Source organism: Anas platyrhynchos, chromosome 4, assembly GCF_047663525.1.
Source record: "Anas platyrhynchos isolate ZD024472 breed Pekin duck chromosome 4, IASCAAS_PekinDuck_T2T, whole genome shotgun sequence".
Classification (NCBI taxonomy): Eukaryota; Metazoa; Chordata; class Aves; order Anseriformes; family Anatidae; genus Anas; species Anas platyrhynchos.
Window position 1 is genome coordinate 61,099,392 of NC_092590.1, and position 12,078 is coordinate 61,111,469.

The following is a 12,078-nucleotide window of genomic DNA, read 5'->3' on the forward strand; positions in this document are numbered from 1 at the left end:
GGACAGTCTTGGCTTCGACTCTTGACTGTACAGGGACTGCTTACAGGTTTCAGGAAGATCATTGCGGTAAGAAGTTTACCTGGTAGCATGAATACATTGCATCCACCCCTCCTCTGGGTTAAGGAGAGAAGGTAGCCAAGTCATTTTTGCAGGCCCATGCATCATCACTTGAGCACACTTCAAATAAACACAGAGCAAAAATACAGTCTTTTGCCCTGCTCCTGTCTCTAATAAGCTATTTGATGTGAATGGGAAATAGCTGAACGTTTTGGGACTTTTTTTGGAGGTGGTGATGGTTATAACACTAGTTTCAACAACTACATTTATTTATGTGACAATATAAAATATGCACATATTTCTGTCTGTGAAGACCTACCTACAAATTAGGGAATCTGTACTCGGGGGGGAGTCTTAACATTGAAGGTACAAGAACACTATAAGTGATAAAGAAAACCTTACTTATCTCGCCTTCAAAATTAGAAGCCCTTGTTAATATTCCAGCACGGATCTGGTTTATGGAGCTGCTGACAGTAGCAGCAGATCTATTTGAATCTAAAGCAAAGCTGATGGAGGAAATAAAAAATACAGTGTAGCAGCTCACTGCTGATACCAGGGATGGTAAGGATCATGCTGACGTGTATTGAAAGACAGGATGATGAAACTCAGAAAGCTGCACTCCCTGAACAACAGCAAGCTCAGAATTTATGCTAACGCTTAGCTCTCATCTTGACTCAGCCAAGGGTATCTTGTATTTAACACCAATAATTTTTCTGTTCCTGTTTCTTCTTTCTTTCTAATTCCCCCTGCCTCAATGACAGTCACAACTGCATTCTACAGAGCATCTGGGCTCATCTCCTGGGAGGCTCTGTGATGCTGTACCTAGAACATATGGCCACTTTGCTCTTTCCCTGACCGAAGTGTCACCTGCAGCCTTCCCTCTTAATTTGTTCCATTCCTTGCTTTCCTTCTGTATTCTTTTTCCTCCAGTGAAATATTATCTCACTGTTCCTCTCTCCTTTGTGGTTTCAAATTGATTTCTCAACATTGGTAACTTGTAAATTATTTTAAATCAGAAGTAAATGTTCATTTGTGGGAACACATAAATCGCCTATACCTGTGTGCAGGATAGGGAATGCAGCCATGAGCTGCATGGATTTTAGAACATAAGGAGAAAGAGGGAAATTAGCAAGAAATAGGATAAGTTAGGCTGAGGTTTGTAATTTCATACCAATGTGCTGGTGAAGAGACACAAGCTTGCACATTAAATGTTCGTTGGGGGCATTAAGTCAAAAGAAGGTGATACCGTTCCTTTTCTTCAAGTGATTTTTCTTTCAGTCTTACTTCCTGTGACTCTTCCATCTTCTCCTTAGAACCACATCCCTCTAGAAAGTCTGAGAAGAGGCTCTGTTCAGAAAGATTAATTTTTCTTCATCTTTCTTCTGTTTCTGCTTCTTTTTCTTTTGTAACTGTCAGCTCTTGTGCTTTTCTGTCCCTTTGCCACTGCTGTTTTTCCCCTTGGCATTCTCATCTTTTATACACCCTGCTCTTTCTCCTTTTCCCCAGGGGGAACACAATGTTGGAGCTGAGATAAATCTAAAGTAGGATTCCTCCAGGGAGCATCCAGATGATAGGCATAAGCAAAACTGGATGATTTTGTGAATGCAAGATTGCTAGGATAGACTACATCTTAAAAACTTTGTGCTGAAATGAGTTAGCATTTTTCATACTGACCCTGTGAAACAGGACACATTTCAGAACAATCAAATAGGTAGATGGATTTGAAAGTCCTGACACCGATTTCAATCTTAACTATCGTGGAATTAATTCAGAAAAGCAAATTGTTAAAGTATGATAAAGCAGGTTATGAATATGCCTGTTAGCTGTTTCTTATTAGTAGTATTAACTACTGAGAATATTTCAGTTCAGTAGTATTAATCACCACGGCATTAGCCAGCAGTGGCATTTACTCTCAGTCAGAACAGAGATGGGGGGAGCTGTGGCTACAAATAAACTACCACAGACCACCTGCAGGATCTGCACAGGGTATTGTTCCATAGCGTTTGTAAAGCAGAGGCAGCAAACCTCTCCTAGATCCATCCTGGCGATTACAAAACATTATTACCTTCAACTTCCTAGCAATGTCTCTCTGCTGGACTGTTAACACTTCCCTGCTACCCTAATCTTCCAAGAAAACAATTTATGTAAGTGCTCCCTAACTCATTTCTGTCCAAATGACTTAATGGTTAACTTACAGCAGTCCAACAATCAGCTCTTGGTTAATGTGGCTTATTTGACAGAAGTAGATCAGAAAGCTTATAAAAACTACACCTATGGGAGAGCTTCAGGGTTACAGCACGTGTAGGAGGGATATTACAGCTTTCTGTTGTATGAATGTCTATCAGGCAACAGAGCTGCTCAAGTTTTGTTCAGGTTATTTGAGATTTTAATAAATCCAAATAAATACACTATTAAAAAGACAAGCAGATAAGACTCTCATTTGATTTAATATCCTCCACAAGGTTCACCGTGTTTCAGCTACATTTTGGAAAACTTGAAATGCTTTTTGCTGCTTTACTGCTCCTGCAGACCAAAATGCTTTGCTGTAGGACATTGCCTGCTTCTCAGAGAATATTTGTTCTTAAGACTCAGTCCTTAGCCCATCATTCTCCCCCACAGGATGCTGAGCAGCGTTCCCTTCTTTTAAAAGAAAGGAAAAATGTCTAGGATTCTTCACAATAAAATTGCTCCAAGATATTAATTACTTTCCACTAGAATCTGTGGAAAAGTAAAGCTAATGTCATATGATGTGTATCTCTGCAAAAAAAATGCTGAATAGGTGTTTTTCTAAGAACAGCTAATATTATTCATGTAAATGTATCCAAATCAATCAGGATGTCACTTTTATGTAGGATCAGTCAGCTAGTATGGAAAAATACATAATGAAAAAAATAGCTTTTACAAGAAAATACGTATTTCTTTGCTCCTGGTTCTCCACAGACATATTCAAGTGCTGAACTTTATTCAGTATAAGCAGTGTCAGGCTGCTATGTGTCATGGATCTTTTCAGGAGATCTGGCAGCTGACACAGTGTCCTGTCTCCAGTTGCTTGTCTGCGTCCTCGTGCTGCTCCATCTGTTTTCCTTGTTGGGAAACCAAACAGGCTCAGAAACTGCTTTTATGTTGTTGTTGCTAGGCTCTTTTTTAGCCGTATCAGTTTCACAGCCTGATGAGCTGTGTGACTACCCAAACAAGCATGCCACAACAAGGGAGAGGGCACTGCAGCGATGGCAGCGAGCAGCCAGGACTGCTAAGGCAGTGCTGCAGCACCATGGCTGAAACCCTCCGTTACTCCCGTGGAGCTACTTGCTGCACGGTAAGCATAGCATAGCACTGGGTTGCATGTGACATATTTCATGTGTCATTGCCTAGGCAGGAGGTACTCCAAAAAATGTTAAAACTGCAGAAGGAAGCACTCCTTTACCTGCCTGCCTCCCTTCTTGTTATAACAGTATTACTCTAACCATGTAGTATTGCTATAATAGTAGAGTTACAGATTTGTACAGTACATGAAAATACTCTGTACAACACCTTAAAACATGGTACAATACTATAACATAATATAATAGCACTACATATTTGTAGAAAACAAAAGAAAGTTTGAACCAGCATTGCTTTACCTAGGCCGTGCAGCCTCCATATGACCTAACAGGCACAGTTGACTCCTGGGCATTCTCTTTCTGGAGGCATCTCTTATAAAACCAAAATGTGCACTCACTTGATGTAAGATGGGGCACAAGGAAATGAAGCCTGAGAGTGAGCTGCTGCCTTCAAAACAAGTTATCTGCTGTGCAGTCCAGGTCTAAGGAGTCTGAGCAAGACTTTGTCAGTGCTATGATCCTCACCATCCCCTTTCCCAGTACTTTTCAGATCTGGGCATAAAGCAAGCACTTACATAATGAATTCAAACCTTCAGTTATCCTCTGGGCCTGGGGCAGGTCCAGTTACAAGACAAGAAGGATGCCATGCAAATGGCTCATCTCTGCAAAAGCAGAAGTTGTGTAACCAGCAAGGTTGCCACTGCTCTAAATTCAAAAAGGGCCCTCAGGGTAAACAAGATAGCAGACAGTTCTTTATATTAATCTAGATATGACTGTTACTATTAAAGAAAAAATGCTACGAGCATAGAGTTCCCCTTGTTTTCTGCTGAGGGACAAGTTGATGTAAGACTCTGGTCACGCTGTTTTTGCAAGGAGCAGCTCTAGCAGCACTCTTCTCTTCTTTCCTTCTAGGAACAGGCTTGCCCATGAGAGAGAAGGATATCATTGCAGAGTATGCAATGTAATGTAATAGTGCATTAAAGAGAAAGAAAAAGGAAGGAAGAAGGGGAGGACGGGAGGAAAGGAGGAAGGGAGGAAGCTTAGCTAATGCCTTCTTTCAACTCACTTAGGATTCTTATAGTGGTTTTCAGGTTGTACTAAGATTGTTACTCCAAGCTGTGGGGAGAAGAATGACACACAGAAACACAACCTCACTTCTACAAGGCTGGGCAATTATGGTAGGAAGTTGTCAAGAGGGAGGTTACAGGCCATTTGGATACAGCTGCAGAAGTTTAAATTCGCTCTCAGTGTTTTCACTGGCTGCTGAGTGGGAGCTGATTTTTCAGCAAGTGGATTTTTAATGCAGTTGGGAGAAAAAGTCTTGGTTGCCTGGGAAAAGAGAAGAAAGACCTTTCTTTCCTGGGAAAGGAAGATCATTTGTTAAAAAAATTGTCCCAGCTGGGCAAGAGACAATAATTAATGTTTATCATTTGTAACAAACTATTTCTAGGATATTACCTATTTTTAGTCTGTATAGTTTTCTACAGTTTTGTACTTTGTTATGAAGTCTGGAACTTATAAAGATAAGGACTTTTGAAGATAGTAGCTCATGAGATAGAGGTTATTAGAACACTTATTTTACACCTGAGTAGCTTTTTGTCAATCTTAGCTTGTTGAAATTGCATATGTTCAATGTAGATGTCGGAAACTAAACAACTGGGTTTCCTAAGAGTTAAGCAGAGACTCAGTGAAGATGTACCACGTAGATCCAGCATACCTAACCTTAGGCAGGAATATGAATGTTTTATAGGTTGTGTTAAAGAGGGGACTTCCAAAAACAAAACCAAAAAGTCTTAAGGTGCTAATGCAATTCTGAGTGTACTAAATAAATGATTGTGCTAAATAAAAAAGGAATGAAAAATATATGCCACTATAGAATGTTTCTTCCCTCTGTGGATATGAAAAACTTGCAAAGAAAATGCAAGAAAGAATCAGGCCTTTACAAAAGAAGTGCTGAGTGAAAAACTTGCATTTGTTCTACTTCCAATATTCCAGCACAAGATCAAACAGGCTTGAAATCCTGATCTCTGCACGCAAACAGTTCCCCATGAAATATTTACTGCTCACTAAAAACACCTTATATCTGAGGAGCTTCTCCCACGACTTCAGAGTTGGCCTAGGAAGCAGTTAGACTGTAAGAAGCTTAAAAGATAAACTGCCCTCAAGTTAAACATATTAGTCTGTAGGTTGAGACATTTCCAAATGCGGAAGGTATTAAAACAATGCTACCTAAACTGCAAAGAGCTAGAAGTTACCAGAACAATGTATAAATTCAGTGCATAACGAATATAATTTAGACTTATAACCTGGTTTACTCATTGGTGATATTTTGCATTTACATGACCTCTGCAATTTGCATGCAAAGCACATAATGAATATCTGCTCTGCGAGGTTTCTCTGAGGGCCTAGAGGTGATCGTAAGGCCTTGGCAAGTGACCCAAGGGCTTAGAATAGCAGCCGGCTCTCTGCAGCAATGCCTGTCCTGGAGAATGTGGTTTGTTTTCAGAAGTATGCTGTGACTGGTTAACACTCTGATACAATAGCTACTTTTAAAGTCACTTCTCAGCTAAAATTTGAGAATGTGTGCTTGATAGCCCAGGCTGCAGTGAGGGGTGGGGATAAAATTCAGCCTTGTGCTCTCTTGTGTCTGATGGTCCTTTCTGTCTCATCCATGTGGTGGCAAGTCCTCATTTCCTCAGAAGATTGTAGGTACTTGGGTGAGTTTTCTGTCTTTGAAATGTTACCAAACTACGATAGGGTGATGTCATTGGGCTAGGAGCCTGACATCTGTCCCTGTTAGTGAATGATGTATATAATTTATTTGTCAATAAGACCTGGTGGCTTGCTTAAGCCATTAGCTGCTGCTCTTCCAGGTTGCTCTGATAGTCAGAAATAAACGCTTTCCTACAGACATACAATTGCCATCTCTCTCTGCCTCTTTCTCTTTTTCTTTGTTACGAAACTTCACCAGGATCATTCAGAGCATTCTGACCTGCAGGCTGAGTTACAGACACGTTGTTTGGGATAACGTTAGTGGCCATTCACAAAATTCAGACAGTGCCTTTATGATGGATAAAGCTGGCTGTCATGGCAATACTGCTGTTACCATGCTGCCTTCCTAGAATGTACTTCCCCCAGCAATTCAAAGCCTTGATTTATATATATTTGAAGTGTTGCAAAGTTTAGTTGCTGTAATTACAGAGAAGCTGCCTCTTTTCTTCACTGCAGAAATTGAGATCAGTCCATGTATTCATCTTCATATCTTTAAATTTGAAAAATGTGGAAGTCTGACATTTTTAAACATACTCTGATTACGGGCTCTTGTCTCAAGTATTCTTTCTCCAATGATATGACAGAACACAAAGATTAGATCCATTTATTCACACGGGTTTGGTGGGGGAGGACAGAATGAGAGCTTGTCTGTGCTGAGCGTTTGCATTTAAGGCTCCTGGGTAATTTGCCAAGGGCATTATCCGTTTATATATATAAATTCTTTTAAAGCAGATTGCAATTATAAATATCAAAAACTTTTTTTTTTTAATTAGTTTCTGGTAAATTATTTAATATCATGTGTAGTAGATTGGAGAAAAAAAGAAAAAATAAAAAAAGAAAAACAGGGAAAAACATGTTTTTAAAAAGCATACTGTAAAGAAAACATTGGAAGAGGAAGTGTGGACATAGCACTGGGAGCATATAGACTGGCATATACAGCATATAGCTTTGGGTCTACCACGAGCCAGCCAGCCATGTAAGAAATACACATTACAGAGATTTTAGGACTTTAACACACAAGTTACAGCAGTTTTAACCTCCCGTAGCTGTCTGTCTTACAACTCCGCTTGTTATTACTGCTTCCCTTGCAGCAGTGGACAAGTAAGTGTGGTTTCACTTCACCACCCTCTGTTTTATCTTAAACCAGAGAAGACGGTGTGTTTCAGCTAACCTGCTGGACTATTTTTTGGCTCTTTATAGACTTGGTAATTTCTAGCAAGGGAGTGAAACAATTAGCTGCAGGCAGTAATTGTGACACTAGACTTCCTTCTCTTGTTCCAGGGTATGTCTTTGAATTACAGCTTGTCTAAGATCCATGTTTAGTCTTTCGGGGGAAAGGCAATGCACATTCAGAATAAAAGATGTAATATTTTACAGATAATGTTATTCTCCTAAACCATTAGCAGTTTTAAATGTTAATGCTCCTTTCAACCCAAATAGCATAGTAATTACCATGTGCACACTAAAATCAAAGAAATAATTCACTGGAAATTGTCTAAGAGGATTTTGATACCAATGTGTATAGTTTTTAAAACTAGGGTAAGAAATGGAGAATCGAGGAATAGACAGTCAAATAGCAACTCATATAAATGTCTCCTGTTTCAATAACCTAAGATTTTCATTTTCATAGATATAAAAGACTTGAGAGGGGGGGAACCAAACTCTTATTTAAAAAATGTCTTTGAAAAGGCAGAAAATATGCTTAAATATGCCCTATTTTACACATTCCTTTTATCCTTTAGGCTTTTGACATAGCGCTTATCACTTTGTCATTATGTCAATTTGTGCTTCTCAATCTTTTTTTCTCGTCTCATCTTATATTTGGGCTGTGATCCTGTGAACACTTACCTACATGCTTAATTTTGCTACTCGTAGTAATCCCTTTGAAGTTAAAAGGATTATTTGCATTAGTAAAATAAGGCATGTGTGTGCTTGCAGGATGGAGGCCTTAGATTGTAAACTCTTCAGGATGGGACGAGACTGTTTATTATGCAGTTATATAGCTCAAAGCACAGTTGGGTGGATGATATATGTTCAGCAGCTTGCAAAGTGCTTTTAATAGAGACAGCTAGTGAGTGGGATATCAGTTGAAGACATAGCACTCAAATGCCTGCTCACCCCAGAAGACACAAAATCCACTTCTTTTTTGCTTTTGCTGGGGAAGTATAACCATTTTTTAAGATTTCATACCTGCTGAGATATCTGCTTTGTTTTTCCCACCTCCTAAAACAGAAACTGAAACTTCGCTGGTGTTGGCCAACCTGGAGCAAGACCCTAAGTGGCTTTATGCTGCTGTGCACAGGCAGGAGCAATCAAGATCTCGAATGTACAGCTCTCCAGGCTGAGCTCTCTGTGCTCCCGATGTTGAGCAGTTGCTGCCTTCTGAGAACCACGCAGCAGTAGCTGCTCATCACAACTAATGCATGTAATGCTTTTATCTTCGCCCCTTGTTTTCCCACTTACCACCCAGCCACTAAGAGCCACTAAAGTTGTTTTTTTGTGTGTGTGCATTTGTTTTTTTTTTCTCCCTTCTCTGGTTAGCTGAATGTCTCCTCTTCAAGCACTCTATTTCAATAATCATTTTCTTTTGTTTAAGACAGATGTCATTTAAAAGCCACTTAGGGAGATGCATAGAAAAGCCTTCCCTAGTTACACTCTGAGAATGCAGCTCTGCGTACACTGCCACAGCAACAGACAAAATGAGCTTGATATTTGGGACAGAGACAGATCCCTATATGACACTTAACCTCTGTCAAACTCTGATAGATATCCTAGATTTATTTATTTATTTATTTATTAAAATATAACTTGGAAAATGACTTCTGGCTTTGCATGAAAAGCTCAATATCTTTTTTTTTTTTTTCTCCAAGAATATTTATTTCAGTTGATAACTTTACGCAGAAAAACGGTATTTTTATTGCAGTAGTGTCTAGAATGCCAGTCAAGCTGACGGTATTGTTGTATCATCTAAAATGAATGACAGACAGAAACACTCTTCTACTACATGATATACTCTAAGAACTTGTCTTCATGGAATATTTTAGTAGTTATACTGATGTAACTCCAGAACACCCACTTGCTGAGCTGGCTGTGCTTGTGGAACAGGTCACTGCTGCTAGATGATCTCCTCTGACCATTTTCAGATGTGCTAGCTGAGCCATTTGTGAGAATGCTCCTTTGTCCTCACAGTCAGATAGAGTTAACAAAAATGTATTATTCAAAACATCTAAGCTAACCCAGTTTCTTTGACCAAAACACTTAGGGAGTGACTGCTCATGCAAGTAGCTAAGCAAAGGTTGTGGTAATCTCTGGCAGAAAGGCAGGGAAGAACAGCAGGGAACAAGCCTTGCAGAGCACATGTTTTTCATCAAATGTACCTAGATGAAGAGATACAGTAATATTATGGAAGTGCTTTAAATTTCTATCTTATCTAGTATATGAATTTTAACCAGTACAATGGCACTTAGGGAACGTGAAATATACAGGGAAAGGGGAAGCAACAGAGAACAGAACAGTTGATAAAGTATCAAGAAATGTGTTTCTTGCCTTTCGGGAAGCTCTCAGAGACTGACTTTAAGAGTTGTGCTAAAGTATGAAGTGACTGTTTTTGAAAGCAAAGGCAGCTGCTGAGACTTAGTGCTGGGCAAGAGGAGAAATAGCTGAAGGAACTGGTTGTGTGAACTCAGAGGTTGGTCTGTCAAGCGCTAAGCATGCTTCTACCAGCATGGGAAAGGTCTGCTGCCTGACGATGCGGTCATTTAGAAGCATCTCGTTTGCCTGACTTCATCTACTCCTGCCCAGGCTCATTTGTGCCTTCAGTTAGAGGACAAACGTGGTTTGTCTGGGTGGTTAACCCAGTTCTTGGAAGGTGCTGAGGGGAGGTAGGGGATGGGGAGCACAACTCAGGGGCACCAGAAACAACTCTGAGGACTGGCCTTCTGGAGCAGGCTGGAGCTGTAGGCTGCTGGCAGTTACATTGGCTGGAAGCATTGCATCACAGCTCTAAGTATAAAGCAAAACCTTTTAACTATAGTGAGAAAACAGCACTTTTAACTCGTGTGTCTTGTTTTACTTCAGGAATTGTGTTACTAAATGACAGTGTAGTGGTGTTCACCCCTAGAAACTTGTGGTAACGGTGACCACATCTACAGGTGCTTCTACTATGAGCATCGGCGTCCCTTGTAGTGGCAATCTTAGACATGGAAGATGAAGTACAAGAGAAAGTAGAAAACTAACTTAAAGAGAAAGAGGCAAAACCTGTGTTTCTGTGTCTTTGAGACCATTTTTTCCCTCCCAAAATACATTGCCATGAATAGTTATCATTGACATTTGAACAGTGAAAGGCTGCATGTGCTTTCAGAGCTTGTAGTTTGAATGTCACTGGTTTTTCCAATCATTTCTTCTGCTACAGGTGACCGGTGAAAGATTGCCTTTTTTCTCTACACTCAAGGTGAATATTGCACCCAGGGAAGCGTGTGATGATTAAAACAGGGTATTTGATGATGTAGTCATCCTGGTGTAAACTCCCTCTGTGGGACTTTCAGCTCAGAGCAGAGACTTTAGAAACGGGATTTCCTTGTAGGACAGACACATCCACGCCGCCTGACCGCAGCAGGACACCCCCCCATCCCCCACCCCCCAAACCCCATTCCCCTGAGGCACCCCTCGATACCCCCCCCCCGGCGCCATTTTGGCGGGGCGGGGCGGGGCGGGCTCCGCCGAGCGCTCCCGCGGCTGGCGCGGCCCCGGCGCTTCCTTCCGGCCGCCATTTTAGCGCTGCGCCTGGCCTCGCGGCGCCGCCGCCGCCGTTGCTGCCGCCGCCGCCGGTGAGGGCGGAGAGCAGAGAGCGAGAGCCGGGCCCCGCCGCCGCCATGTCCAAGCGCCACCGCCTAGACCTCGGGGACGACTACAGCTCCAGCAAGAAGCGCTCCGATGGGTAAGCGGCGGCGGCGCGGCCCGCGGTGGTCGTGTGTCGTCCCCCCCCCCCCGAGCCTCCGCCTCATCCCCGCCGCCATCCGCTGCCCATCGCCGCCGGGGGGCCGGGCCCGGCCGCTGCCTGGCTCGGGAGGGCCTCGGGGGCGGCGGAACGCGGGGCCCAGGCCCGGGGGAGGCCTCGCAGCCGCGTGGGGAGGGGGAAGGGAGCGGGCCCCGGGAGGGCCGGGCGCCGCGGGGGCGGCTTTGTGTGCCTCGCCACGCCGCATGCTGCATGTTTTTTTATTACTTTCTCTCTTTTTTATATTTTTTATTGTTGGATTTTTTTGCCTTCTGGTTCGGGAGATGCGAGCCTAGAGGTCAGCGCGAGGCTCGGTCGGGCCGTGCTTGGAGGAGGAGGAGGAGCGGGGCTCCTTTGTTAATGGCTCTGCCTCGGTGCGCCGCGGGGATGGGCCTGGCTCGGCTCCCAGGGGCTGGTGGGCCCCGGGGGTTACAGGTTTTCTCCTTTGTTTTGCACAAGTTAGTTTCAGGACTCCTTTTTTCCAGCAGATTTTTGTTCAGGTTAATGGGACTGCGGGAGCACAGGCCGTGCACTGGTGCCATCCGCTTATTCACAGTTGTTTTGCTGCCTTTTCTGCACAATCTCCTTTCTCTTTTCTTGGGGGGACAACGACTCCAAACCTAAATCCCTAATTAGGGAAGGAACAGCAAGAAGTGCTATTCTTACTTAGTCCACCCTTCTTGGTGTAGCACAGGAGACTTCCCTGAATCAATCCCTTTCTGGATTCAACAGCATGGTTTAGGCGGGAGTATTAAAAATATTTATTTGATAAAAATGCCTAGTTTTCATCTTAAAACTCCCAGGAACTACAAGTCCACCATAACAGTTAGTGTTCATTGATAAACAGTCTTCACTCTTCAAGTAGAACTTGTTTTTCTTAAGGGCTACCTTGTGTCGCTCCAGTTTCTAGCCACTGGTTCAATGAATTTGTTCTCT

At 42.4% G+C, this 12,078-nt stretch overlaps 1 protein-coding gene across 1 annotated transcript in view; it reads left to right on the top strand.

Annotated features, from left to right (window-relative positions):
- The first annotated feature begins 10,881 nt into the window (after positions 1-10,881).
- DHX15 (DEAH-box helicase 15) overlaps positions 10,882-12,078 on the top strand; it is a 45,933-nt gene continuing 44,736 nt past the window's right edge. Inside the window, exon 1 of the mRNA XM_027457311.3 lies at positions 10,882-11,085. Coding sequence (XP_027313112.1) covers positions 11,021-11,085 — 65 coding nt within the window. The 5' untranslated portion in view covers positions 10,882-11,020. The remainder of the gene's footprint in view (positions 11,086-12,078) is intronic.